Source organism: Heptranchias perlo, chromosome 1 (assembly GCF_035084215.1).
Source record: "Heptranchias perlo isolate sHepPer1 chromosome 1, sHepPer1.hap1, whole genome shotgun sequence".
Classification (NCBI taxonomy): Eukaryota; Metazoa; Chordata; class Chondrichthyes; order Hexanchiformes; family Hexanchidae; genus Heptranchias; species Heptranchias perlo.
In genome coordinates, this window is record NC_090325.1 from 85119701 (window position 1) to 85146247 (window position 26547).

A 26547-nucleotide genomic window follows, 5' to 3' on the forward strand; every position below is an offset into this window, starting at 1 on the left:
AAATACTTGAAGGTAAAAAATTTGCAGGGCTACGGGAAAAGAGTGGAGGAATGGGACTAACTGGATTGCTCTTACAAATAGCGGGCATGGGCTTAATGGGCCAAATGGCTTCCTTCTGTGCTTTAACCATTCTATGATTCACCTCTGTTGTCTGAGGTGAATACAGAGTTGCCTGCTGCTCTGATGTTATGTCCAACTCTGGCCTCTTGTGCATACCCCACCCCTTTGCCCCACGATTGGCAGCCATGCCTTCAATCATGTAGGTCCTGTCTGAAATTTCCTCCGTAAACCTCTCCACCTCCCTCTCCTTCTTTAAGTCCCTCCTTAAAATCTACTTCTTTGACCAAGCTTTTAATTACCCCACGTAATATCTCCTTCTATGGCTTGGCCTTTTATCTGATTATGCTTCTGTGCAGTGCATTGGGATGTTTTTCTATGTTAAAGGTGCTATATAGATGCAAGTTGTTATTGGTGCTGGAATTTTTATTTTATTCATTTTTTTGAAATCTTCAAATTTGTTGTTATTCCTCTAATAAGTTAATACAATTTTAACTGTATTTAGCATTACAATGGATTGACTATTTGCTAAGTGGTAGTATTCCTTCCTCTGAGGCAGAAGGGTTGGGTTCGGGCCCCACTCCAGACTGCCCCGGCGAGCGGAGACCAGTGCACCGATTCTGAATGCTGGATTAACGTCCAGCGGGGGTACTTGCGTCCGATGAGTGCAGATGGCACTCCCCCCACCACCGCCCATCCCTCCCTCCAATCATAAAGAGTTAGTGGATCTATTTAGCCTTGGTTGCAACCCATTAGGAGAAGGTACTCCGAAAATAAAAAGTGAGTAAGGGAACGAGAAACCACCTCAGCTACTTTTCCCTAGTAAGTCGCTCAAGATTCTCGTGTGGGATTTGAGTTAGGACCGACTCTAGGGCATGATGGACTGACAGAAGTAAATTTGTGTGAATATTTTGCTGCGTATTGCTGAGTGGTTTCTGTGGTTTATGTAATTGTAAGTTAAAAGGCGCACTGTTGCAAATAGCTGTACCTCTGATTGAAATATTCTTTCTTTTAGAATTTAGGTAGAGTATCAGAATTAAGAGTAAACATGTAGGCCTGGAATACCATTCACACCATTACAAGTACAATTCAGTTTTGACTTAAAAAAAACTGAATCTTTATCCCTTTGTATTTTCTGTTAGTTACCCCCTGGGACCATTTTGCAATATCTGTTTAAGCTCACTGATACTGGCTTTATTTGTATTTTTTGTTCCCAGGCCCTGTACCCATTGGTTACCTGCCTGCTGTGTGTCAGTCAAAAGCCGTTCTTTCTCAACAACTGGCACATATTCCTTCAGAATTGTCTGTCTCACTTAAAGGTAAGAAATGGACAATGAGCAAAATCCATTTGATCAAAAAATATTGTAATATTCTATGCTTCTGAAAACTGTTGTGATTCCTTAAAAGAAATCCATAAAATGAAATTAATGCATAACAATCAGGTGTCAGAATAATTTGTCTGAAGTTGCTTGACGAAGATCAGCATACTTAGCAATCTGCTAGTCTTGGGGTGCAAGTCACTGTCAAAATACTCTAATCTTAAGGAATGTGTAATTTTTAAAAAGTTGTTTTAATTACCACATTCCATTTACTATTTTTATTTTTGTCTTTTTGCATTCTGTTTTTTCAGACATAGTGATTTTTTTTTGGTAATGTTCTTTTTTATTTATCCACTTAGCCACAAATAATAGGGCAAAAAAATCAGAGGTAATTTTCCCCCGTTTAACTTTCTGTTTATTCTCTACTACTTCAATCTGCTTACAAATCATTTTGGCTAGGTCCTGAACTAAAAGCAGCACCAGTGGACCAGTGACGTGCAGGAATTTTAACCCTCTGATAGTAATGTTTAGTTGCTCTTTAATGTACCATATTGTTTATTGTACTTGCATTTGCAGTGTTCTGCTTTTTGAGTTGTATTCCAAACAAATATTGTTTTAGATGTGGAGTATTACTACTTTCTAAATAATCTGAACTTCTGGTGGTCAGATGTTAGAGATGGCTTTCACTGTGAATTCCAGACATCAGCTTTCCAGGAAAACATCTTTTTTCATTTTGCATGCTCATCATTCCATTTATTCTTGGTGCTCCTCATGGCTGTATATGTATATTCTGTCTTGTTTTGTCTTGTTGAACTCACTACTAACTCAATTATATATTCATTTATGCTTGTATTTAGCATCAAGAAACAAATTCTTTAAAGGGAGGGACAAAATGCTTTTGATATTGATACCATATTTCATTATTTGTTTAAGTAGTGTTTTCCAAAGATATAATTTAAAAATTCAGTTTAACTTTAAGTTATAATGCTAGCAATGCATTGCAGTGCTTTTTGTTTGAATTTTGCAGATGTGCAATTATGTTCAACATAAGCTGTTTACTTCGCTCTATGTTGTACTTAACCTTGTTCATCAAAAGCCATTAAGAAATTACGTTTGTGCTTTGTTCCCCATCTAACATGCATGGACATCCCATTCTCATGCTTGTTTATGTTTTGCTGTCTTGCATTGCTTTATTCAGATGCCATCTAACAACAGTATCAGAAAGCAAATAGAAACTTTGCAGGTGAGTATGTATAAACCAAGTTCTCAAACATATACAGTCTAGAAAATTAGTAATAAGCAGACAGATGATGTAATCACTCTATCTTTATATAGATAGTGTTTTTAGTACTAAACTGCAGACCAGCAATCAATAAAACTGCAGTGATTGCATTACAGTTGTTAATCCCTCAGTGAGGATCGCCTCACATGTTAATTGTATGGAGTGACCTGGCTAAGGTGTTCACCATTACATCAATCACCAGCAAAAAAAAATGAAAACAGTATAAAACTGCCCCACATATATCAAAACAGATTGTCTATACCCAGGAATGAATAGAAAGCATTAACCTCATCAAGCAGTTGAGATGATAGCGATAAACCACTTGAGGCTTGATTTTGTGATTTATAATGTTTTGAACCCCTTGGTGAGATTTCTGCTTTGTATTTACTCTTGACTATCAATTCTTTGTATGCAATCTACTCTTAATTCAAACTTGCTTAATTCTGATTATTTGATAATTCAAAAATTTTTGCACCACATTCCTACTTTACTGTGTTTTTCCCTTGCTTAATTCAAATTTTTGGATAATTAAAAGTTTTGGATAATTCAGTTTTTTTGTGCATAAACAACTTTGAATTATCAGAACTAGATTGTGAACAGTACTTCAGCTAAGTAATCCAAAAACGTCCAACAAATATAGCTAAGAAATGAAGACCAGGAAGATCCTTTGAGACACTGTAGTTTTAAAAAGTGCACATTTTTTGACATCTAAAATGCGTGAAACCACTGACCTCTTTCCCCAAAGCTAAACCTGCTAGAATCAAGAAAAAGTGTAATTCATATAATTGTATCAAAAAAATTAAATGAGAACTAAAAATTCCAGTGTATGATTTATCGTGAACCCCTTCTGCAGAGAAAGGAGAGGAAATTGTAGCATTGGCCCCTCATCCTTCCCAATGCAACCCAAGTATTTCTTAATCCCCAAATTGCCCCCTTTCCTGAATATTAATGTATAGTAGTCACAGGTGGATGGGTAACTGATTGTTTAGCTTCCTGCGTCACTTACGTTTTAAGGATTACTACCACTATCATTGAGAACAGACGTGCAAAGCAATCGGGGTATATCTCCAGCTATTCCAATTTGCCATTGCAAGAGTCTATGGTTTCTTGTTAGAAGCAATTCTACATTGCAGTAATCTTCTCATGGGACCTCATAATTTTGTGCTTTTGAATAAGGGGTTTGGTAACCTGGTTTCAGCTCTGTAATGCATGTTTATAATGCCATATATCAAATTTATTGGGCTAAGTAATGCAGCACAAAATAGGGTAATTGTAACACGTGTTTTGTGCTATCTCCCAGCATAGCACTTTTGTGGAGAATATTCTTCAGATAACAATAGATCCAGCAGTTCAGCATTGCCTGCATTGTGAGGAATTACACCACCCTTGAGGTGATTTCCTTGTGTAGATGTACCAATTATGAATTTTGTGGATGATTTAGCTTTCAGTTATGCAAGCTTGTTGGATAATAAGGTGGAGAATAAAACAGAAAGAGATAATGCAATGAAGTTTATACCTAACCCAGGCAATCAAAATAAAGCTAAGAGCCTCTGAGCAAGCGCTAGATGTTTTAAACATTTATTGAAGACAAAAATGCCTTCTCTTCAGACTTCCAACATCCTTCTTCCTGTCGATATTTCTGTGGTTCCTTAAGAAGGGTGCAGAATCCAGTTTTTCTCCCATGCAGTAGTGCCAGATCTCTTACCCTGTTGGTTTTATTGGGGGTGAGGGCTGGCTCATGAGATTCTCTTCCCATCTAATGATGTGCTTCCTTTTGAAGTTATGTTCAATATCTGAAGGTGTTGTGTGCTGTCTGCTATAGCAAAGGGATTGTCTGAGGATCATGTTTCTTTTAGAGTTAGGTTTGTTGTGTTTCCAGTTTATCCAAAATGTTAAGATTTTGCCAGGAATTTGCGAAGTGCTGCAGAGCGAAAGCCTGAAAATATAGAGCCACAAAAAAATTACTTGGGCCGGGCTTCCATGATTAAGCAGATATGCTAATTAAGGATGAGTGCATCACTTAATTTGGATTTTGTTTTTATTGAATCTAACGTTTAGGTCTTGTGTAAATTTATAGCCAGTTAATGTGGTTGATGTTGTGTATATGGACTTTCAAAAGGTATTTGATAAAACACCACATAATAGACTTGTTAGCAAAATTAAAGCCAATGGGATTAAAGAGGCAGTGGCAGTGTGGATACAAAATTGGCCAAGGAACAGAAAGCAGAGAGCAGTGGTGAGCGATTGTTTTTCAGACTGGAGGGAAGTATACAGTGGTGTTCCCCAGAGGACGGTATTAGGTCCACTGCTCTTCTTGATATATATTAATGATCTGGACATGGGTATACAGCGTATAATTTCAAAGTTTGCAGATGATACACAACTCGGAAATGTAGTAAACAATGTGGAGGATAATAACAGACTTCAGGAGGACATAGATGGACTGGTGAAATGGGCAGACACATGGCAGATGAAATTTAACGCAGAGAAGCGTGAAGTGATACATTTTGGTAAGAAGAATAAGGCGAGGCAATATAAACTAAATGGTACAATTTTAAAGGGGGTACAGGAACAGAGTAACCTGGGGGTGTATGTACACAAATCTTTGAAGGTGGCAGAACAAGTTGAGAAGGCTGTTAAAGAAGCATTTGGGATCCTGGGCTTTATTAGTAGAGGCATAGCATACAAAAGCAAGAAAGTTATGCTAAACCTTTATAAAACACTGGTTAGGCTGCAGCTGGAGTATTGTGTTCAATTCTGGGCATCACACTTCAGGAAGGATGTCAAAACCTTAGAGAAGGTGCAGATGTGGTATACTAGAATGGTACCAGGGATGAGGGACTTCAGTTATGTGGAAAGACTGGAGAAGCTGGGGTTGTTCTCCTTAGAGCAGAGAAGGTTAAGGGGAGATTTAATAGAGCTGTTCAAAATCATGAAGGGTTTTGATAGAGTAAATAAGGAGAAACTGTTTCCAGTGGCAGAAGGGCCAGTAACCAGAGAACACAGATTTAAGGTGATTGGAAAAATTCCTGCCTCATCCCTGCAAAGTCAGCCTTACCTAAATTTAAGACCTTGGTTCGTGACTCACCCTTCTCTCAAACCTAATATAGAATTCTATCATAGTATGGTCACTGTTAGTTGGTATTCCTTTAAACCAGGAAGGGAAGTTAGGTTGTCAGGAGTTTAGTGGGAATAGGGTCAAGGGAGCAGGAGGTGGGTCTAATGGAAAATGAGCTTGGAGAGGCAATCAAGGGATATGGGGATAGGGTGGGAAAATGGAGTTGAGGTAGAAGATCAGCAATGATCTTATTGAATGGTGGAGCAGGCTCGAGGGGCTGTATGGCCTGCTCCTATTTCTTATGTTCTTATGAGGAAACATTTTTTTACGCAAGGAGTTGTAATGATCTGGAATGCAATGACTGAAAGGGTAGTGGAAGCAGATTCAATAATAACTTTCTAAAGGGAATTGGATAAATACTTGAAGGGAAACATTTACTGGGCTATAGGGAAAAAGCAAGAGAGTGGGACTAATTGGATAGCTCTTTCAAAGAGCTGGCACAAGCACGATGGGCCGAATGATCGCCTTCTGTGCTGTAACATACTATGATACTAAGCTAAGAACTACGTGCAAGAATCACCTGTCATTTGGACTTCTGTGCAGCATATCATCAAAACAGGCAACCCTTCCCCTAATAGGCAATCAAGGACCAGATGGGTATATCACTGTTGGAGATGTCAACATTGGGAAATATTAGGAATAACCTTTATGATTCGCAGTGGTGATACAGATTACAGTCTCATTTAAATGTATGGAGCTGTGATTTTTTTTAATACAAGAGCTACTCAGATCAAAATAGTTTGCATTTTAAACTAAAATAATTAAACCAAAGCCAAAGTGATTATCACTCCTAATGCTTGGCAATTCTAGCCATCACAGTCTCATGCCACCCAACAAGAGATCAGGATTGGATGCAGACTGGCTGAGATACCTTCTATTAGAATTGGTATTAGTGTGAGGTTGTACATTTTGCTTTTTTTAAAAATAAAGTAAAATTTATACTTTGAAAGGAGGAGGGTTGGTTGATGTGGAAGAGCAAGCAATTTGAGGTTCAGGTTTACAAGATGTTAAAAGTATCACCTCAAGTGCATATGGCCATTATAAAACAAACTAAACGAATACTGGATTTTATGGCAAGAGGTGTAGAATAAAAAAGTCAAGATGTAATGGTGAATCTGTATAAAATCTTAGTAAAACCACAATTGCATAAGACCGCAGTTTTGGGCTGCACACTAGAGGAAGGATGTTGAGGCTTCTGAAAATCTCCTCCTGTTGAACACCAGCTTGTCCTGCAAGAAGAGTGGGAGGATGTTACTGTTGAAAGGATGTGAAGATGTCTGTGGCAGCTTAGCATAGTGCGCATGGTGAGAGAAAGAAGTAGTGGTGAAGAGGGCCTAGTAGTTATGAGGGAAGCAGCAGGTTCACAGTATACAAGTGGAAGCAGAAGGAGATACATTGAAATGTGCTGCTGTGATTGGAGGAGCGTGAGGGAAAGCGATGGAGGGAAGGTTCATTAATGCTGGGACTACAGTACCATGGTGCAGTGCCATGCAGATTGTAAGAAAGTCGCAAATGGGAACCTTAGCAGCTCTAATCAAGTCATTGAATTTCTTTCGACATTGCTGCCGGGTCCTTTGTACGATGTTCCTGGCATTGACGTGCTCAGAAACATCTGACCACTGTTGACAGGCTATCTGGCAGGGCACTCTGTCCATCTGTGGGGAAGAGGACCTCCTTCTTCCTGGTCACCTCCGCCACCAAGACTTCCCCGGTAACAGCAGAGAAAGGGGGACTCTAGAAGGAGTCATTTTACCAGCAGCAGCAGATCAACAAGGCAACATTATCCAAAGACACTTCCCTTTAAGAGGTACGGACTGCCTTTAAATTTCAGATGTCCTGCCAGATTTACCGTGACCCGATGGACAAGCTTCCAATTACAAGTGTGCGTAGCGTCTACGGCTTACCTTTCCTATGGAAATGAAATACACACCTGAAAATGGTGCATGCTTCACGTCATCAGCTTCGGGCAGGTGTAGTGGACGCCCTGCCCAATTCGCACCCGTTTCGGGTGTATGTTGAAAATCCCCCTTCGTGTATCAAACCTTCTCCTTTGGGGAGTCTCCTTGCAGACAGACGTTGGACCCTGACTCTGGCTTTACCCTGTAAGCTTTCGGTTTAAACTTTGGGCGATCGCAGCCTAATTGAAGGTACTTACGCTTGCTTCCGGGTTTCTCGTTCCAGACCTGCGCAGCGGGCGCACTGCGCACCCGCATCACAGGCTGTCAGCAGGAGGACCCCTATTTAAAGGGGCAGTCCTCCAATGCTCCTCCTGCAGCAAAGAAACATTTTTGGAGCATGGAGCAGGCCAAAGGCAAGGCTGCTCCAAGGTTTTCTAACTCCTCACTCCAGGTGCTGTTCGATGGGGTGAGGAGTAGGAGGGATTTTATTTTTCCATCTGATGGGAGGAGGTGGCCTCCCTCTGCCACCAAGAAGGCCTGGCTGGAGGTGGCCGAGGAGGTCAGCAGCAGCAGCATGTGTGCCGAACCTGGGTCCAGTGCAGGAAGCGCTTTAATGACCTAACCAGGTCAGCCAAAGTGAGTATACTTACGCATTCTCCCACACTCCATCTTCCACATCACCTCCACCACCACACAACTCCTTCTGCACTGCCACCACAACGCTCTCGCATCACTCCTCACATCCACTCAACCATCATCCTCACCTTGCCTGCACTTACTCATCGCCCCAGTTCCCATTCGAACACGACAACGCAACCCAATCCTCATACAATCTCATGGCTATGTCTCACACGCACCCTCCCATGCATCTCCCTCACGGTCACCCCCACCCACACCAGTGCATGCAGCGGGTCACCATGAAACCATCATTCAATCACGCCTCCCTGTGTTTTGCCTTGTTAGGAGAAGAGATGCCAGAATGCCTGGGAGTGGGCAAGGACCGGAGGGGGCCCGCCACACCAGGCGGTCCTAACGGACGCGGAGCAGCAGGCATTGGAACTAAGCCGGACATCGGAGTGCCTGTCCGTGGTGGACGCCGAGACTAGGAGCGCACAAACGGCTGGTGACAGAAATCTAACACTCAGCACTCATGATAGCGAATGATCTTAGCATCACTTGGCATCTGCAGCACCTCAACATCTGTCCACATGCTTAATACTGCTTTCTGTTTTCTTGCAGGGCCATCGGCGACCGCCGTGACTGCGGATGGCGATTCCTCAGAGGACCTGCCAGCCTCTGAGGGTGCATTGTCACATCTGAGCCAGCCATCCATCAGCGCAGATACACACACCTCGGTGGGTCCCCGTCCTCACTTAGTTGGGCTTTCACATGGTGAGTCATCACGCACATGTGAGCACGAGCAGACCCTGGTGGCAGGGGCAGCCGTGGAGAGTCCGTGTAAGTGGGAGCACTCTTCTCCAGGCTCTGCTCAGTTGGACCCAAATGCTGAGCCCTAGAGGCCAGCCATGAAAAGGAGAGTCATCAAGAGCCAGCAGTACATTGCCGAGGTACTGGAACAGGTGCCATGCGCACTCTCTATAATCGCGCAGAGGATGGAGGAGTCCAACTCCTGCATGAGTGGAATGGTGGCACAGGTGCAGGAGGGTATCTCCGAGATACTGTCACCGGGACGTGAAGGCATCTCTGAGATAGTATCGCGGGTAGGTGCGGGAATGTCTGCGATGGAGGAAAGGCTAGCCTCCATCGAGCTTCAAGCACGGCTCAACAATGAGTCCATTCAGGCCCTGACAACGGCCGTTCGGATTCAGGGTGAGCAACATTCTGCCGCCTTAAACAGGCTGACAGATACATTACAACTGGCCTTCCAAGGCTTCACACAAGTCCTCCAAACTGTCATCCAGCAGGGTGGAAGGAGTGATGTGGGCCTGGGCCAGGAGAGGGATGATAGTGAAAGAGGACATGGAAGTGGGGACGCCATTCAAAGCGCTTCCACGTCTCACCCGTTGCCCCCCTCTCAACCAGTACCCGCAATGCTGCCTCCTCTCCAGGTGGCCGAGTCTGCCCCTGCACGGGTGCAGGTGGAGCAGTCTTTGGAGGGGCCCTCACGGGCCCCGAAACGCGGAGCGTGTCCGCGCAAACATCTCATTGGTCAGGGCATTGACAAGAGCAACCTGCCACCTCTGCTGAAGCCACAGGGGTAGCACCACGTAGGGGTTCCCGTAAATGTAAGGCTAAGGTTTTTTGAGCACAACGGTGTATGACAGAATGTCATGTTTTTGATTTTCTTTCGTTTGTTTTGCAAAGTACATTAAAATTTGTTATCACCACTACTGCCACGTCTTTGCAAATCTTGTCTGGTTTGCGCAATAATTCCCTTTCCTGAAGATCACCATGAAGACCCACACCTGATGTCACCCATTGTGTCACTGCAAAGTGGGTGTAGGTGTATTTGCAGGGCTCTTTTGTGCAGACGACTGAGAGACGCCAGCGATGTCCCTGGTGGCACCCTGGAAGGATCCGGAGGAGAAATTGTTGAGGGCAGTGGTGACTTTGATAGCGACAGGTTAGAAGATGGTGCTCGGGCCAGCCGGAAGCAGCTCGAAGCATCAAAGACTACATGTCGAGTGACTCTGAGCCTCCGTGTGCGCTGCTTCTCAGAGAGGTCCAGGACGCTGAGCCTCAGTCTGTAGACCCTGTGGCGAGGGTAGTGCCTTCTGCGACACATCTCTCTCTCTGAGGTTGCCCTCCCTCGTGCTGTGCAGGTGGATGTGTCACAGCACTGTGTTGTGGAGCTCCACATGTCAGAGGTGGACGGTGTGGCCGGCGAGGCTGGTGATGCTGTTCGTCCTCCGAGGCGGCCCCCATCCGGAAGATGTACCTTTGAGGGGGTCCGCAAGGTAGGTAAATGTGTCTGCACACTGGGGTTGAGGTTGCAAGTTGGTGAATTTTAGTGTTAGGAGGAGGGTGGTGCAGGCCAAACTTTGTCCAAAGTGACGGAGTGGCCTCCTGCAATGAATGAGGCTCTCCCCACCCCCCCACCGGCCCCCCCCCACAACCCTGTCAAATGTACCTTTGCAGATCCCACAGGCTGGTGGCTGCAACACATCTGTTTCAACTGGGTGTGTTTCCCCCAATACGGGAAACACGCTCAGTTGACCTGAAAATCCCACCCCTCCTAAAGTATCCTCCCAATCAGGTCTGCAAACGACCTGAACTATCAAAATAGTTGCCTTAAGTGGGATCCCGCCGGCTTTAATTGCCGGTGGGGGTCCCACATGCGGGGGCTGCATGTGCATCTAAGGGGAACCCAGAAGTGGGCGGGTTGGAGCCAGGATCTGGACCCGCCCTGGGAATCCCCAATTTTTGGAGCCCCCCACCACGAGCGCAACCGCTCGGCCATCCTAAAATCGACCCCCTTGAGTGTGACTGCACTCTTGGAGTCAGTGACCTTTCCTGGACACTCTACAATCTTGAGATGTTTTATCCCCAATCACAGTTGGTTTGATGGCCAACTCGCTCGCCTTTAAAATAATGCGAAGCTGAATAAGGAGGTGAAGGGTAGTAAAATAATTATTTTGTATTTGAGGTGCTGTCATTTGGAAATACTTTTTAGTAAGCTTGAAAACAGAGACTTCAAATGCTTTTGGGTTGAGTAAAATAGTGTATGCTCATTAAATTATTTTAAATCCTACAATGAAGAAGAATATTTTATACTAACAGCAATAATTTTTTGCTGAGCTGTGCATCTTTACAGAGAGCTACAAACTTTGAGGGTTACTGATTGACGTACGTTTAAGGATTTTTAAAAATGTGTACTCACTTTGTGCACCGACAATTTTAATTGTATCCTGATTGTCAGCGCATTAATTTCTGAGTCATAGAGCAGGAAATCAACAGCAGTAATAATGAAACAAAAAATCTGCACAAAGATAAAGGGTTACTTTCTGTGTCCTTTAAACTAAACAGTTTCTTATTTATTTATTCTAGTATCAAAATGTTTACCGATATTGCCTACATCTGTCCTTTACCTGCGCTGGTGTTAATAATAAAAAGAGAAAATGCTTGAAAAGCTCAGCAAGTGAAGCAGCATCTGTGGAGAAAGCAACAGAGTTAATGTTTCAGGTCGAAGACCGTTTGTCAGAACTGGAAGGTTCTGTTAAACATCTTCCAGTTCTGACGAAAGGTCTTCAACCTGAAACATTAACTCTGTTTCTTTCTCCACAGATGCTGCCTCACTTGCTGAGCTTTTCCAGCATTTTCTGTTTTTATTTCAGATTTCCAGCATTTGCAGTATTTTGCTTTTGATCTGGTGTTAATAATAATGTTTTGTGTGGAAACTGCATGTCCAGTTGTTGCCTTCAGGCTATTGAAAGATTTCTTTTGTTTCTTCCTAAAGAACAAAGACCCCAAAATGTCTCGGGTTGCACTGGAATCACTGTATAGGTTGCTATGGGTTTATGTAATCAGAATAAAATGTGAAAGCAACACTGTAACACAAAGGTGAGTACAGACATGTAAGTGTATTTTAGAACTGTCAATGTAGTGTTCTGAAACCAAGACTACAATTTTCCATAAGGAAGAAAATTGTCCTTCAGTAACATACCTAATTTCTATGCACCACTGCAGCGTTAAAGCTGCAGTGGTACATAGAAATTTTCACCCATTTATAAAACTTTTACTTGTTTGAAATCTTTCATTAGGGTACTGTAACATTAAGCTTTTTTAAAATTACACAAAGGTATGAAATATTTACACAGAACAGATGATGTATGCCAAAAGTTAAGGACATAATGAACATAACCGAAATTTTTGGAGTAAATTTACAGGCCCTGCTCCTAAATATGCAGTTGCAGTTCGCAAGTCTTAATGATTGAACTGTATTCTGTGTTTTCATGTTTGTCTGGCATGAATTTAAAAAATGGTAGAATGTTTACTCTCAAATCACTGTGTTAGAGAAGTACAGCAGCTGTTACATACTCCACAAGTACTTGATTGTCTTGGTGTACACCGGTTTTTAAATATTTGCCAACAATCTAATTTTTTATCACAGTCTATACACTGTGAAGAACTGCCTAGTTTTGTTGTTTTATTTTGCTTGTTAATCTACTAGGGTGTAGCCAAATGTTTTGACTTGTAGTTACAGTCAAAAATTACTATTTTTGAGAACAACAATATTTCTTACAAAAACAACGATATTTCTTCCAAAAGCTTTCTATGTACCGAATGAGTAACCTACCCTATTTAAGTTCAGCCACACAGAAAACAGTCCCAGTTTTCTACTGTTTTCACAGTAGATTGTTTATTAATGGTTCTGTCAATGATCTCAAATTACTTTTGCTTGAGATGTTGTTAAACATCATTGGCCATCTGATAGCTTTCTTGATGGAGTGTTTAGGCATTTTGCGCTTAAATTTTTGCTTCAAATCATTTATCTTTCTTGAAACATGAAATATCTTAATACTGCCTTATATAATAATGTTTTTCCTTTTTTTGAATGAGTTGTGAGTTGTGGTTTCATACATTGCGTCCATAATGGTATTAATCCATTTTTAATCTACTTTTTAAAATTCTGACTCTTCCAAACAGTCGCCTATTGAGCATTGTATCAGCACTTTTCCCCAAAGGCTCCCGCAGTGTGGTCCCCCGTGACACACCTCTGAACATATTTGTGAAGATCATACAGTTTATTGCTCAGGTATGATTTTAGCAGTAATATTTGTTTGTTGTTCTGTATTATTCATAAAGCTAACATTTTTTGACTTTTATATCTGCAATTTATCAAATGCAAACAAAATAATGAAACTACATGATCTGGTACAACATTTTTACCCTATTTATAATGTTTAATTTTCATTATGTATTTGTTAAGCTCTTTATTTTTGTAATATTTGTGAATATTTCACATGTCTATATAAACTCTATTTAATACACTGCTGTTGTGCTGTAAATCTGGACAATAATCTGTATGAAATTACATTGAGGATTATTATACAAGTTTATGTAATGGATTTTGATTAATTTGTAATGTGTTAATCCATTGGAAACAACCTGCTGTTTTGGCCACAATTTTAGTGAATCACCTGCTGTAACTAAAGCTCTATAGTTTGTGCATTGGCCACCCAACTTACATATGTCGGAACAGGCTCCGGGGTTCCCTATTTCTCTCTCTTCCCCCTGCCCCCGCCATGAATTAAATTCAAAGTCATTGATCTATTTACAAAATCCCCCCATGCCTCGTCTTACTTAGCTCTGAAATTTCTGCCAGCCCTACATCCCAGACCATATTCTTGAGTGCTTCCACTCTGGCCTACTGTACATCCCTGCTTCACCACTAATGGTAGAGCCTTCAGCTGTTTTCACCCTCTTTGAAACTCCCTAAAAACCTCCATGTTGCTGCTACGTTCCCTTCCTTTAAAAGCCTCATCAAAATCTATCTTTTCGACTATGCTTTCAGTATTTTTCCTAACCTACTGTTGGGTGTCCAATTCTCCTTTTGTGAAGTGCCTTGGTGCATTTTCTTCATTTAAGGAACTACATAAATTGCTAGTTCCTGAAATCTTGCAGTTTTGGGAGATTTGACTCTGTGTGCCTCTTTCAGCTGCGTAGACATAACAGGGCCAAAATTCTTTGGGTCATGATCCCAGCAGTTACCCCCCCCGATCCTGCCTGCGTTGTCCACCAGCACTGACGCTGCTCAAGTTTGTGGGCACCTTATTAGCATGAGGCAAGCAAGGGCAAGCACCACTATAGGCATCTCCAGCGGTGTCCTCTCCCTACTGGGCATACCAGGTCCTGACTGAGCCCAGGGAGTGTGAAAGAAGTCCCTGCCCATATTGGCATCATTTGCATCGCCCTCTGTGGGCTGCTCCCAGCACTTGCACCATCTAGTTCAAAACTGGTGCTTCTAAGATCACCTAACTTTAAATCTTATATCTCTACATGTTTTTTCATTCAAATAAATGCTCAAAATAGATATTTGCCCTAATATTTAAATGATCATTACTGTAAATCTTTTTTTTTTAAACTTTGTAGCCAGTAGAAGAGACTAAATGGATAAATGTGCAAAGGTTTTTGCTGAGTTTTTAATAGCATAGACTTGCCTTCCCCCTTCCTATTTCACCCAGAAATGGAATGATAATTTTGTTTCTCCTTTGATTTTCATCAGAACAATGCATACTACTATATCTTCAAAGAAAATTCTTGTCATAAAACAAAATTACTGATCATGAGAAGGAAATGCATTCTGTTGAATTTTGCCTAACCTTTGTATGTATTTACGAGTATCTCAACCAGCCCATGTGGTCTTTTGTTCCTTAAAACATATAGTTAGGGGCAGACATTTTGGACAGAACTATCGTAATTTGACATTTGTAGAAGAACCATAGAAGTTTATTGCATTGAAGGAGGCTATACGTTAGACCAATCCAAAACCAATCCCAATGCCCTGTGCTCTCCCCATTGCTCTATATCTTCCTGTGCTTCAAATGTTTTTTTTATATTCGTTCATGGGATGTGGATGTCGCTGGCAAGGCCAGCATTTATTGCCCATCCCTAATTGCCCTTGAGAAGGTGATGATGAGCCGCCTCATTGAACACCTGCAGTCCGTGTGGTGAAGGTTCTCCCAAGGTGCTGTTAGGTAGGGAGTTCCAGGATTTTAACTAAGTGACGATGAAGGAATGGCGATATATTTCCAAGTCGGGATGGCATGTGACTTGGAGAGGATCGCGCAGATGGTGTTGTTCCCATGTGCCTGCTGCCCTTGTCCTTCTAGGTGGTAGAGGTCACGGGTTTGGGAGGTGCTGTCGAAGAAGCCTTGGCGAGTTGCTGCAGTGCATCCTGTGGATGGTACACACTGCAGCCACAGTGCGGCCGGTGGTGAAGGGAGTGAATATTTAGGGTGGTGGATGGGGTGCCAATCAAGCGGGCTGCTTTGTCCTGGATGGTGTCGAGCTTCTTGAGTGTTGTTGGAGCTGCACTCATCCAGGCAAGTGGAGAGTATTCCATCACACTCCTGATTTGTACCTTGTAGATAGTGAAAACACTTTGGGGAGTCAGGAGGTGAGTCACTTGCCGCAGAAGACCCAGCCTCTCACCTGCTCTTGTAGCCACAATGTTTATGTGGCTGGTCCATTGACTCCCATTGACTTCAGTTTTACTAGGGCTCCTTGGTGCCACACTCGGTTAAATGCTGCCTTGATGTCAAGGGCAGTCACTCTCACCCCACCTCTGGAATTCAGCTCTTTTGTCTATGTTTGGACCAAGGCTGTAATGAGGTCTGGAGCCTGTCGGAACCCAAACAGAGCATCAGTGAGCAGGTTATTGGTGAGTAAGTGCCGCTTGATAGCACTGTCGACGACACCTTCCATCACTTTGCTGATGATTGAGAGTAGATTGATGGGGCAGTAGTTGGCCGGATTCGATTTGTCCAGCTTTTTGTGGACAGGACACACCTGGACAATTTTCCACATTGTCGGGTAGATGCCAGTGTTGTAGCTGTACTGGAACAGTTTGGCTAGAGGCCCAGCTAGTTCTGGAGCACAAGTCTTCAGCACTACAGCCGGAATGTTGTCGGGGCCTATAGCCTTTGCTGTATCCAGTGCACTCAGCCGTTTCTTGATATCACGTGGAGTGCTCTTCCCTTAAAAGATGAAATGATCTCTGCCTCTATTTATAAACCCCCAAATGCTGTTGGCCTTTTCCTAGGGCTTTATCTACCTGCACTCGCACTTTCAAGGAATTATGGATATGTGCCCTTAGGTCTTTCGGTTCCTCCACATTGTTCCATTGAGTGCAGTCATTAGCTGTTCTCCTCCAATGCCTCTCTATTGTCCAGCTCAGTGAGACTACATTTGCTTGGGTTCACTCTTACCTATCTGATTGTAGCCAGAGCATCTTGGGTATTGAAATAAAAACAGAAAATGCTGGAGAAGCTAAGCAAGTCAGGCAGCATCTCTGGAGAAAGAAACAGAGTTAATGTTTCAGGTCGAGGACCTTTCGTCAGAACTGGAAGATATTAAAGAGTTAAAGTTTTTAAGCAAATACAGAGTCAGGGAAAGGTGGGGGAGGGAAGAACAAAAGGGAAGGTCTGTGATAGGTAGAGGGCAAAAGCGATTAAATGACAAAAGAGATGATGGTGCAAGGCTAGGAAGGTGGTAATGGGACAGGTTAAGAAACAAAAGCTTGGTCAGGAATAGCTGTAAATGGTGAAAGCAGAACCATTACCAGCACTTGCTGTCTGAAAAAATGGGAGCAGTGGTTATGATCTGAAGTTGTTTAAATCAATTTTGAGTCCGGAAGGTTGTAAAGTGCCGAAACGAAAGATGAGGTACTGTTCGTCGATGCTGCCTGACTTGCTGCGCTTCTCCAGCATTTTCTTTTTTTATTTCAGATTTCCAGCATCTGCAGTATTTTGCTTTTGACCTTGAGTAATGACTCCTTTTCCCACCCCTTCGCTGTCACCTCCAGTGTCCCCCAAGGAACCATCCTTGGCTCCCCCCATTTCCTCATCTACATGTTGCCTCTTGGTGATATCCACAGACATGGGGTCAGCTTCCACATATGCACTGATGACACTTAGCTCTACCTCTCTTGACCCTTCCACCGCCTCTGCTTTCAAACTATTTGTCCAACATCTAGTCTTGGATTAGGAACATTTTCCTCCAGCTAAACATTGGGAAGACTGGATCTATTACCTTCAACCACCACCACAGACTCTTGTACCTTGTCTGCTGACTGCATACCTTTCCCTGGCCACTGTCTCAGGTGAACCAGGCTGTTCACAGCCTCAGCAACCTATTTGACCCCGAGCTGAGCTTCCAATCCCATATGCTACTGCCTATTTCCACCTCTGTAACATTCCCCATCTCTGTCCTTACCTGAGCCCATCTGCTGCTAAAAACCCTAAACCATGGCTTAATCACCTCTAGACTTGACTATTCCAAAGCTCTCCTAGCTAGCCTCCCATCCTCCACCCTATGCAAACTTCAGCATATACAAGACTCTGCTGCCTGTATCCTATCCTGCACCGACATGCTCGGCCATCACCACCCCCCCTTGCTGATCTACATTGGATTCCAGTCCTCCTATGCCTCACTTTCAAAATTCTTATATTTTTGTTTAAATCCCTTCATGGCCTTGCATCTCACCATCTCTGTAATGTCTCTAGTACTACAACCCTCCTATTCCACCCCGGTTCTTTCTCCCCACCAAGACAATCATGTCTTTAGCCACCTAGGCCCCACGCTCTGGAATAATGTCCTCAAATGCTCCTACTTTTTTGCCTCCTTTAAGACCCTCCATAAAACTCATCTCTTTGACTAATCTTGACATCTGTGAAGCACCATGGGACATTTTTCTTTGTTAAAGATGCTATATAAATGCAAGTTGTTATTTTACTGAGAAACTTAGATGAAGGGATAATGTTCATAGTGCAGGACAGCATCAAGGTTAAAAAGAGTAGGTGCAAAGACAAAATAAATCAAGAAGTAGTGGTTAGGTGACATCAAGCTTGGGGTTAAAACGTGCAGACTGTAGGAAAAAGGAAAACAGAAAGGTAAGGTATTTCATAATAAATATTGAAGGTGAATTCTGCAAGTATAAACACGTTTGGAAGTTCAAGTGTATTTTTTGTGTTTTAACAACAGGAGCGGCTTGATTTTGCAATGAAAGAAATCATATTTGATCTACTTTGTGTTGGAAAGCCATCAAAAACATTTGCCATTAATCCAGAGGTAAGACTTGGATTTGGCTAATTAATCTAATTTTTCTGTGTTAATAGCTCTTATTTTACATTTGAAGATATGCATTTCATATATAGTGCAGCAAACTCAGGAACTAGGCTACATATGTCTAGCTGAGGTAGAACTTGTAGGTCTGTAGGATGTAATGACTAGTTTTTCTTTGTTACCATAAATTATACGAACATTTTATGGTGTTTTCCTATATCCATAATATATTAAAAGTCTTGCATGTAGCACACACTTCCTGTAACAGTCACATTTATTTCCTGTCACACTTTAGCCATCACACTTTGTTGATTAGCTCTAAGTAAAACAGCAATAAATCACAATTGAAGAAGTAGGCAGCATATGAATCAAAAGTGATGAAAGTGGCTACCTATGAGAAACTTCTATGGATTTATGAAAACAGTCAATTCTGAATAACCAGTGAGGTGAAACTACATAGTAACAGTTTCAGGCAGTTCACCTATCCACAATATTCCCATGGTGCATTTCTAATAACTCTGAATCCCATTTAGAATCATATGATTCTATGAATCCCATTTGTTGAGGGATTTGTCTAATTCCTTTTTGAAACTAATTAAGGTTGCTTGTTTCACTACACATACCGGTTCAGACAATGTGTCTTAGTAATGTTATCTGGGGGATAAATATTGGCCAGGACACTGGGAGACCTCCCCTGCTTCTCTTCGAATAGTGCCACGGGACCTTTTACGTCCACCTGAGAGGGCAGACGGTAAATCGATTTAACGTCTGAAAGATGCTCTGATAGTGCAGCACTCTCTCAATACTGCACTGCATTGTCAGCCTGGATTATGTGCTCAAGCCTCTGGAATGGAACTTGAACTCATGACCTCCTGACTCTGAGGCTAGAGTGCTACCACAAGGCTGACACCTATATTTGTAGCCACATGACAGAGATTACTTAGAAACCATTGCTGCCAGACATGTGTCCCACCCATAACTGTTGACAGATCAAAGGGTACCTTAGTGTAGTGATTATGTTACTGGACTAGTAATGCAGAGGCCTGGACCTATAATCCAGGGAATGAGAATTCAGATCCCACATTAGCATTTTGAGAATTTGAATTTAGTTTTAAAAAATCTGGAAATTAAAAAAACTGCATTGAGTAAAAGTGATCATGAAGCTGTCATTTTGTTGTAAAAACCCAACTGGTTTACTAATGTCCTTCAGGGAAGGAAACCTGCTGTCCTTACCTGGTCTGGCCTATATGTGACTCCAGTCCCACATCAACGTGGTTGACTCTTAACTGCCCTCTTAAGTGACCTATACAGTTCTATCAAACTGCCATCACATGGACTACAGCAGTTCAAGAAGAAGGCCCACCACCAGCTTCTCAGGGCAGCTAAGGATGGACAATAATTGTCAGCTTTGCCAGCGGCATATATATAGTTAAAGGCATAGATAAAATTTACAATTGTGACAAAATAATGGAGTTACATGATTTGATTCTCAAAGCACTGGTAAACATCCCAAAGCACTGGTAATCATGTAATCAAAACAGAATTTGACTTATTCAGTCACTATAAATCAGCGACCTTAATAATACATTGTGAGTTCCAGGGCATAACACCCCTATTATAAAACAACGCATCCTTTAGCTCAATGTGTGCAATGCCATGGGAAACTCACTTTTACATTTAATATTGCAATACCCTTGTTTTAGAACATGGAGTCTGATTGACTAACATGGAACAGTTTTCAATATTTGCTGCTAATTCATTGGAGGTGACAGTAGTTGTTGCAAAGTAATGTCAATCACAAGCATTTGTTGTCTTGGCCTCTGCTACCATATTGAGCTGTTGCCTACTGAAATATACTTCGTGTGATGGAGGTACATTGTACATCAGTTAATGGAACCTTGCTAATGAAACATCGGTTTAAAGATTTTTTTTCTATGCCACAATTCATTCCTGCACATTCATATTGAGTGCCATCCTGTTGTCAACATCAGATGCTTTTGCATAGAAGAATCAATTGCTTGTCACAATGATCCCATAAGTGTCTTCCATTGGAATGATATTTACCCAAATGGTGCAATAAAACAAAACTGGAAGTCTGAGTTTATAATTCACGAACAATTGCTCCTTGGCAGGGAAATAACCTTGAGACTGTAGTAAAGCTGCTACCTGGCTCTTGTGTAACTGTTCGAGAAATAGTTTAACAGTGTGTTTACATGTTATTTGGTTTAAAATGTTTTTACTTTTAAATTGTTCATTCAAATCTAGAAAAGTTTTCAAAGTCAAATTTCACATTGGGGATAGTAATAAAGTCCTCTTTTCCTTTGAGTAAAGTCATTAGTGTCATTAGTATACAACATGCCCTTGACTAAATTGAAAACACTGATGATATAAAGACAGATTCTGTTTGATTACAATTGAATCCATCAGTAGTAAATCAGCTAGTACAACAATGCTGGGAACTTAAATGACATGAATGTCTCACACATACACATTCAGGTCTTCACAGTGCATGATAAATGTATTTTAATCAACAGATATGAAAGTTAGATGATGCATGTTTAAGCAGTGTTTTTGATCGTTACTTGACTAAATGTACAATTGGATTTCCAACATTTGTTGAGTAGGGGTTGATCGTGTTTAGATTTCTTACTAAAAGAATTCACTGTTACATATTTCTGTTACAGAGAATGAACATTGGCTTGAGAGCATTTCTGGTAATTGCAGATAGTTTACAGCAGAAAGATGGGGAACCTCCAATGCCAACAACAGGAGTTGTTCTTCCCTCGGGTAGTACACTGCGAGTAAAGAAAATCTTCCTGAATAAAACCCTCACAGATGAAGAAGCTAAAGTGATAGGTTGGTCTTGTATATGTTAGTCCTCTTTTTGACACCCTTCTTGTTATATTATATTTAAATTGCAAAAATTGTTAGATCTTGTTAGAATAGATTTTTGGATTTTTACTTGAGTTATTCTTCTCTACTTCAGCATTGCAGACCATTTCTATAAGTGAGCATGGCTTTTAGTTGTCCAATGTCGAGATAGTTAGCCTGAGGTTGAACAGAAATCCTCATCACTGTAATTGGCTTGATGGATATATTATATGTCCTCATATGATCTTGTTGACATCAGAAAGCAGTAGTATGGCTTAAACTAGCATATGGATTTATTAAACGATGAATAGATAAGTAGTAAACAGTTGCAAAGACAAATAGTGGTGGTAGAGGCAGGGACCCTCAACTCTTTTAAAAAGTACCCGGACCTGCACCTAAAGTGCTGTAAGCTGCAGGGCTACGGATCGGGTGCTGGAAGGTGGGATTAGAGTGGGCACCTGATTGTTCTTCGAGCCGGTGCGGACACAATGGACCAAATGGCCCCTTTCTGTCCTGTATCTTTTCTATAGTTCTAAGTACAGATATTGTGATAGATTGTTACACATTTTTTCAACTAACTCAAAGCCACAAGTTGTGGATATTAATCTTAAGCCATGTTTCACTGAGAAATTGCTGGATTTAACATTTATGTTGAGATTAATAGCAAGAATGAATAAGATCCTAAAGAGAAAAGGCCACTTACTCTATTCAGTTTGACCATGATCCATCTTCAGGACGTGCTCAGTTAATTTTCATTTCCCTCATGCCTTGCTGTCAGATCCATAAATTGGTAAATGTAATATATGACTATTTTATCACTCAGTGTGTCAGGGAAGCAACAAGAGGCGGCACTCATCTTGTCCTGGTATTTCTAGAGGATCCAGATAATGTACAGGAAGTTGTAGCAACCCTAGGGGACATCAACCACAATATGATAAAAGTTTAACATGATCTGAGAGTCAGAAATACCTAGACCAGAAGCCAGCATTGCACATTAAAGGAACTAAATTCAGTGCACAACTAAAGCAAATGGATTGGTGGAGTTTGTTAAATAATACTTCGGTAAAGGACAAATGAAGCACGTTTAAAGGTGTCATTCTGAATATGCAGGACAGACACATTCTGAAAACCAAATGTGCTCAGACTAAACAAACTTGACCAAGAATGGATTAACAGGCAAATTAAAACTGATAGAAAGAGGCAAAATAACCTCGACAAATCCTGCAGGACTTGCTCAGTTAATTTTCATTTCCCTCATGCCTTGTGCCAGTTCCATAAACTACTATTAAATCACAAACCTGTCAATTCCTTCTTTAAGAAAAAATCTTTAACTGAATCTGTATTCACTGGCTGTTTATCCATTCCATAAGTTGCTCACTCTTAAGTATAGAAGGTTCACAGGGATGGATACAAGAAAACACAAAAAGGAGTTAAAAGGGTAATGAGCATGGCAAAAAGAGACCCAGCGAAGAACATAGCAGCAGAAGCTACACATAACAGGAAAAAATCCTTTCAGTATTATAACAGCAAAAGGGCAGTTAGAAAAAAGGTTAAAACCATAAAAGCTGCAAACAGAATCAAAATTGAATATGAATTAAAGATAGTTTAATATTTTGAATTATTACTTTGTTATTTACAAGGGAAGACATGAGTAGCATGTCCTCCCCAAACACACAACCAAAGTAAAATCAATGACTTTGATATCAATGAAATGGAACTCAATAAAAATAATAAACTTGTTAGCAAAATTGAAACCCATGGGATTAAAGGGGCAGTGGCTGCATGGATATGAAATTTACTAGGGGACAGAAAGCAGAGAGTAGTGGTGAACGGTTGTTTTTCAAACTGGAGTGAAGTATACAGTGGTGTTTTCCAAAGGTCGGTATTAGGACCACTGCTCTTTTTGATATATATTAATGACCTGGACTTGGGAATGCAGAGCATCATTTCAAAGTTTACAGATGACACAAAACTTGGAAATGTAGTAAACAGTGAGGAGGATAGTAACAGACTTCAGGAAGATGTAGACAGACTGGTGAAATGGGCAGACGTGTGGCAAATGAAATTTAATGCAGAGAAGTGTAAAGTGATTGATTTTGGTAGGAAGAATGAGGAGAGGCAATATAAACTAAATGGTACAATTTTAAACAGGATGCAGGAACAGAGAGACTGGATGTACGAATACAGATCTTTGAAGGTGACAAGGCACATTGATAAGGCAGTTAAGAAAGCGTATGGGATACTTGGCTTAGTAAATAGGGGCGTTGAATACAAAAACAAGGCAGTCATGCTGAACCTTTACAAATCACTGGTTAGGCTTCAGCTGTAGTATTGGGGCCGATTTTCGGATGGCCGAGCGGGTGCGTTGGGGGCGGGGTGGCTCCTAAAATGACGGAATCCCGGAGCGGGTTCCCCAATGACGCGTTCGGGTGACCATAAGAGATAGGAGCAGGAGTAGGCCATTCAGCCCCTCGAGCCTGCTCCACCATTTAATGAGATCATGGCTGATCTGATTTTTACCTCAACTCCACTTTCCCGCCCTTTCCCCATATCCTTTGACTCCCTTGCTGATCAAAAATTTGTCCATCTCAGCCTTGAATGTATTCAAGACTCAGCCTCCACAGCTTTTTGGGGTAAAGAATTTCAAAGATTCACGACCCTCTGGGAGAAGAAATTCCTCCTCATTTCCATCTTAAACGGGCGACCCCTTATTCTGAGACTGTTCCCCCTAGTTTTAGATTCCCCCCATGAGGGGTAACATCCTCTTAGCATCTACCCTATCGAGTCCCCTCAGAAACTTGTATGTTTCAATAAGATCTCCTCTCATTCTTCTAAACTCCAATGAGCATAGACCCAACCTGTTCAATCTTTCCTCATAAAACAACCCTTCCATACCCGGAATCAACCTAGTGAACCTTCTCTGAACTGCCTCCAATGCAAGTATGTCCTTCCTTAAATAAGGGCACCAGAACTGTACGCAGTACTCCAGGTGTGGTCTCACCAGCACCCTATACAGTTGGAGCATGACTTCCCTGCTTTTATACTCCATCCCCCTAGAAATAAAGGCCAATATTCCGTTTGCCTTCCGGATTACCTGCTGCACCTGTATGTTGACTTTTTGTGTTTCATGTACGAGGACACCCAGATCCCTCTGTACCGCAGCATTTTGTAGTATTTCTCCATTCAAATAATATTTTGCTTTTTTATTTTTCCTCCCAAAGTGGGTGACTTCACAGTGTCCCACATTATATTCCATCTGCCAAATTTTTGCCCATTCGCTTAACCTGTCAATATCCCTTTGCAGACACTTTGGTCTCGATATTAGGAGGGAGGGGGGTTGGCAGCGGGGGGTCGACTGGGCACGTGGGTAACGCGTCCAGTGAATTCAGGGTGCTCCGCACGCGATCGCAGCCTAATTGAAGGCACTTACCTTGGCTTCCGGGTTTCGCGCTGGAAAGCTGAGCAGCGGGCGGACTGCGCACCCGCATCACAGGCTGTCAGCTGGAGAGCCCTATTTAAAGGGGCAGTCCTCCACTGACTGATGCTGCAGAAAGGAGCCAAAATTACAGCATGGAGAAGCCCAAGGGGAAGGCTGCTCCCAGGTTTAATGATGCCTCACTCCAGGTCCTACTGGATGGGGTAGGAGGAGGGGGAGGACAGAGATCTTCTCCCCGGTGGACAGGAGGAAGTGGCCTGCCTCTGCCATCACGAAGGCCTGGCTCGAGGTGGCAGAGGAGGTCACCAGCACCACCAACATATCACACACCTACGTACAGTGCAGGAGGCGCTTCAATTACCTAAGTAGGTCAGCCAAAGTGAGTACACTTACTCATTCCCCTACACTCCGTCTGCCATATCACTGCCCCCACCCCACATCTCCTTCTGCACTGCCAACACTACTCTGTCACATCACCCCTCATACCCACTCAAAGCTCATCCTTATCTTACCTGCACTTACTCACCTCACCAGTACTCATCCCGCCACTACCACTCAACCCAATCCTCATACAAACTCATGGCTCTATCTCATACTCACCCTCTCATGCATCTCCTTCACAGTCAGCCTCACCCAACCTGCTACTACCTGTGCTGCAGCCACAGGGCATGCATCACATATGTGTAGTAGGAAGCGTAAGGCAAACGTGTCGTGAGCATGAAGGGGATGCACAAGGGTGTTTGAAGGTTTGTCATGGTTTTTTACTTATATTTAATTTGTGATCAACTCACATTACATATTATATTGTCACCACTACTGCCACGTCTTTGCGAATCTTGTCTGGTTTGTGCAATAATGCCCTTTCCTGAGGATCACCATGAAGACCCACAACTGATGCCACCCATTGTGTCACTGCAGAGTGGGTGTAGGTGTATTTGCAGGGCTCTTTTGTGCAGACGACTGAGAGACGCCGCGCCGTCCCCGGTGGCACAATTGAAAGATGTGGAGGAAAAGTTGTTGAGGGCAGTGGTGACTTTGACAGCGACAGGTAAGAAGATGGTGCTCGGGCCAGCCAGGAGCAGCTCAGCATGAAGGAGGCTGCAGATGTCCATGACTACATGTCGAGTTTCTCTGAGCCTCCATGTGCACTGCTGTTCAGAGAGGTCCAGCAAGCTGACCCTCTGTCTGTAGACCTTGTGGCGAGGGTCGTGCCTTCTGTGACGCATCTCTCTCTGTGGTTGCCCTCCCTCCTGCTGTGCAGGTGGATGTGTCACAGCACTGTGTTGTGGAGCTCCACGTGTCAGAGGTGGACGGCGAGGCTGGTGATGCTGTTCGTCCTCCGAGGAGGTCGTGACTGCAGCTATGGCAGCCCCCATCCAGAAGATGTACGTTTGAGGGGGTTTGCAAGGTAGGTAAATGTGTCTGCACACCGGGGTTGAGGTTGCAAGTTGGTGAATTTTAGTGTTAGCAGGAGGGTGGTGCAGGCCAAACTTTGTCCAAAGTGACAGAGTGGTCTCCTGCAATGAGTGAGGGTCTCAACCCCCACCTGTCAAATGGACCTTTGCAGCTGCCACAGGCTGGTGGCTGCAACACGTCCATTTCAATTGGGAGTGTTTCCCCCAGTACACTCTCAGTTTAGATGAAAATCCCACCCCTCATAAAATATCCTACAAATCAGGTCTGCTAACGACCTGAAGTATCCAATTAATTGATTTAAGTGGGATCCCGCCGGCTTTAATTGCCACGAACGCACCCGCTTGAACGTCCGAAAATCGAGTCCTTTGTGTCCTCATCACAACTTGCTTTTCCACCTATCTTTG

At 42.5% G+C, this 26547-nt stretch overlaps 1 protein-coding gene across 19 annotated transcripts in view; it reads left to right on the forward strand.

The window, feature by feature from the left end:
- The window catches only part of fryl (furry homolog, like), a 450071-nt gene that overhangs the window by 241654 nt on the left and 181870 nt on the right, over nucleotides 1–26547 (forward strand). For 14 of the 19 annotated variants that reach the window (XM_067987951.1, XM_067987806.1, XM_067987858.1 and 11 more), the window contains 6 exons: nucleotides 1275–1376; nucleotides 2575–2619; nucleotides 12092–12195; nucleotides 13282–13390; nucleotides 18340–18426; nucleotides 21105–21276. In XM_067987951.1, the coding sequence (XP_067844052.1) occupies nucleotides 1275–1376; nucleotides 2575–2619; nucleotides 12092–12195; nucleotides 13282–13390; nucleotides 18340–18426; nucleotides 21105–21276 (619 nt within the window). The remainder of the gene's footprint in view (nucleotides 1–1274; nucleotides 1377–2574; nucleotides 2620–12091; nucleotides 12196–13281; nucleotides 13391–18339; nucleotides 18427–21104; nucleotides 21277–26547) is intronic. The other 5 variants (XM_067987890.1, XM_067987909.1, XM_067987918.1 and 2 more) reach the window with 1 other exon arrangement.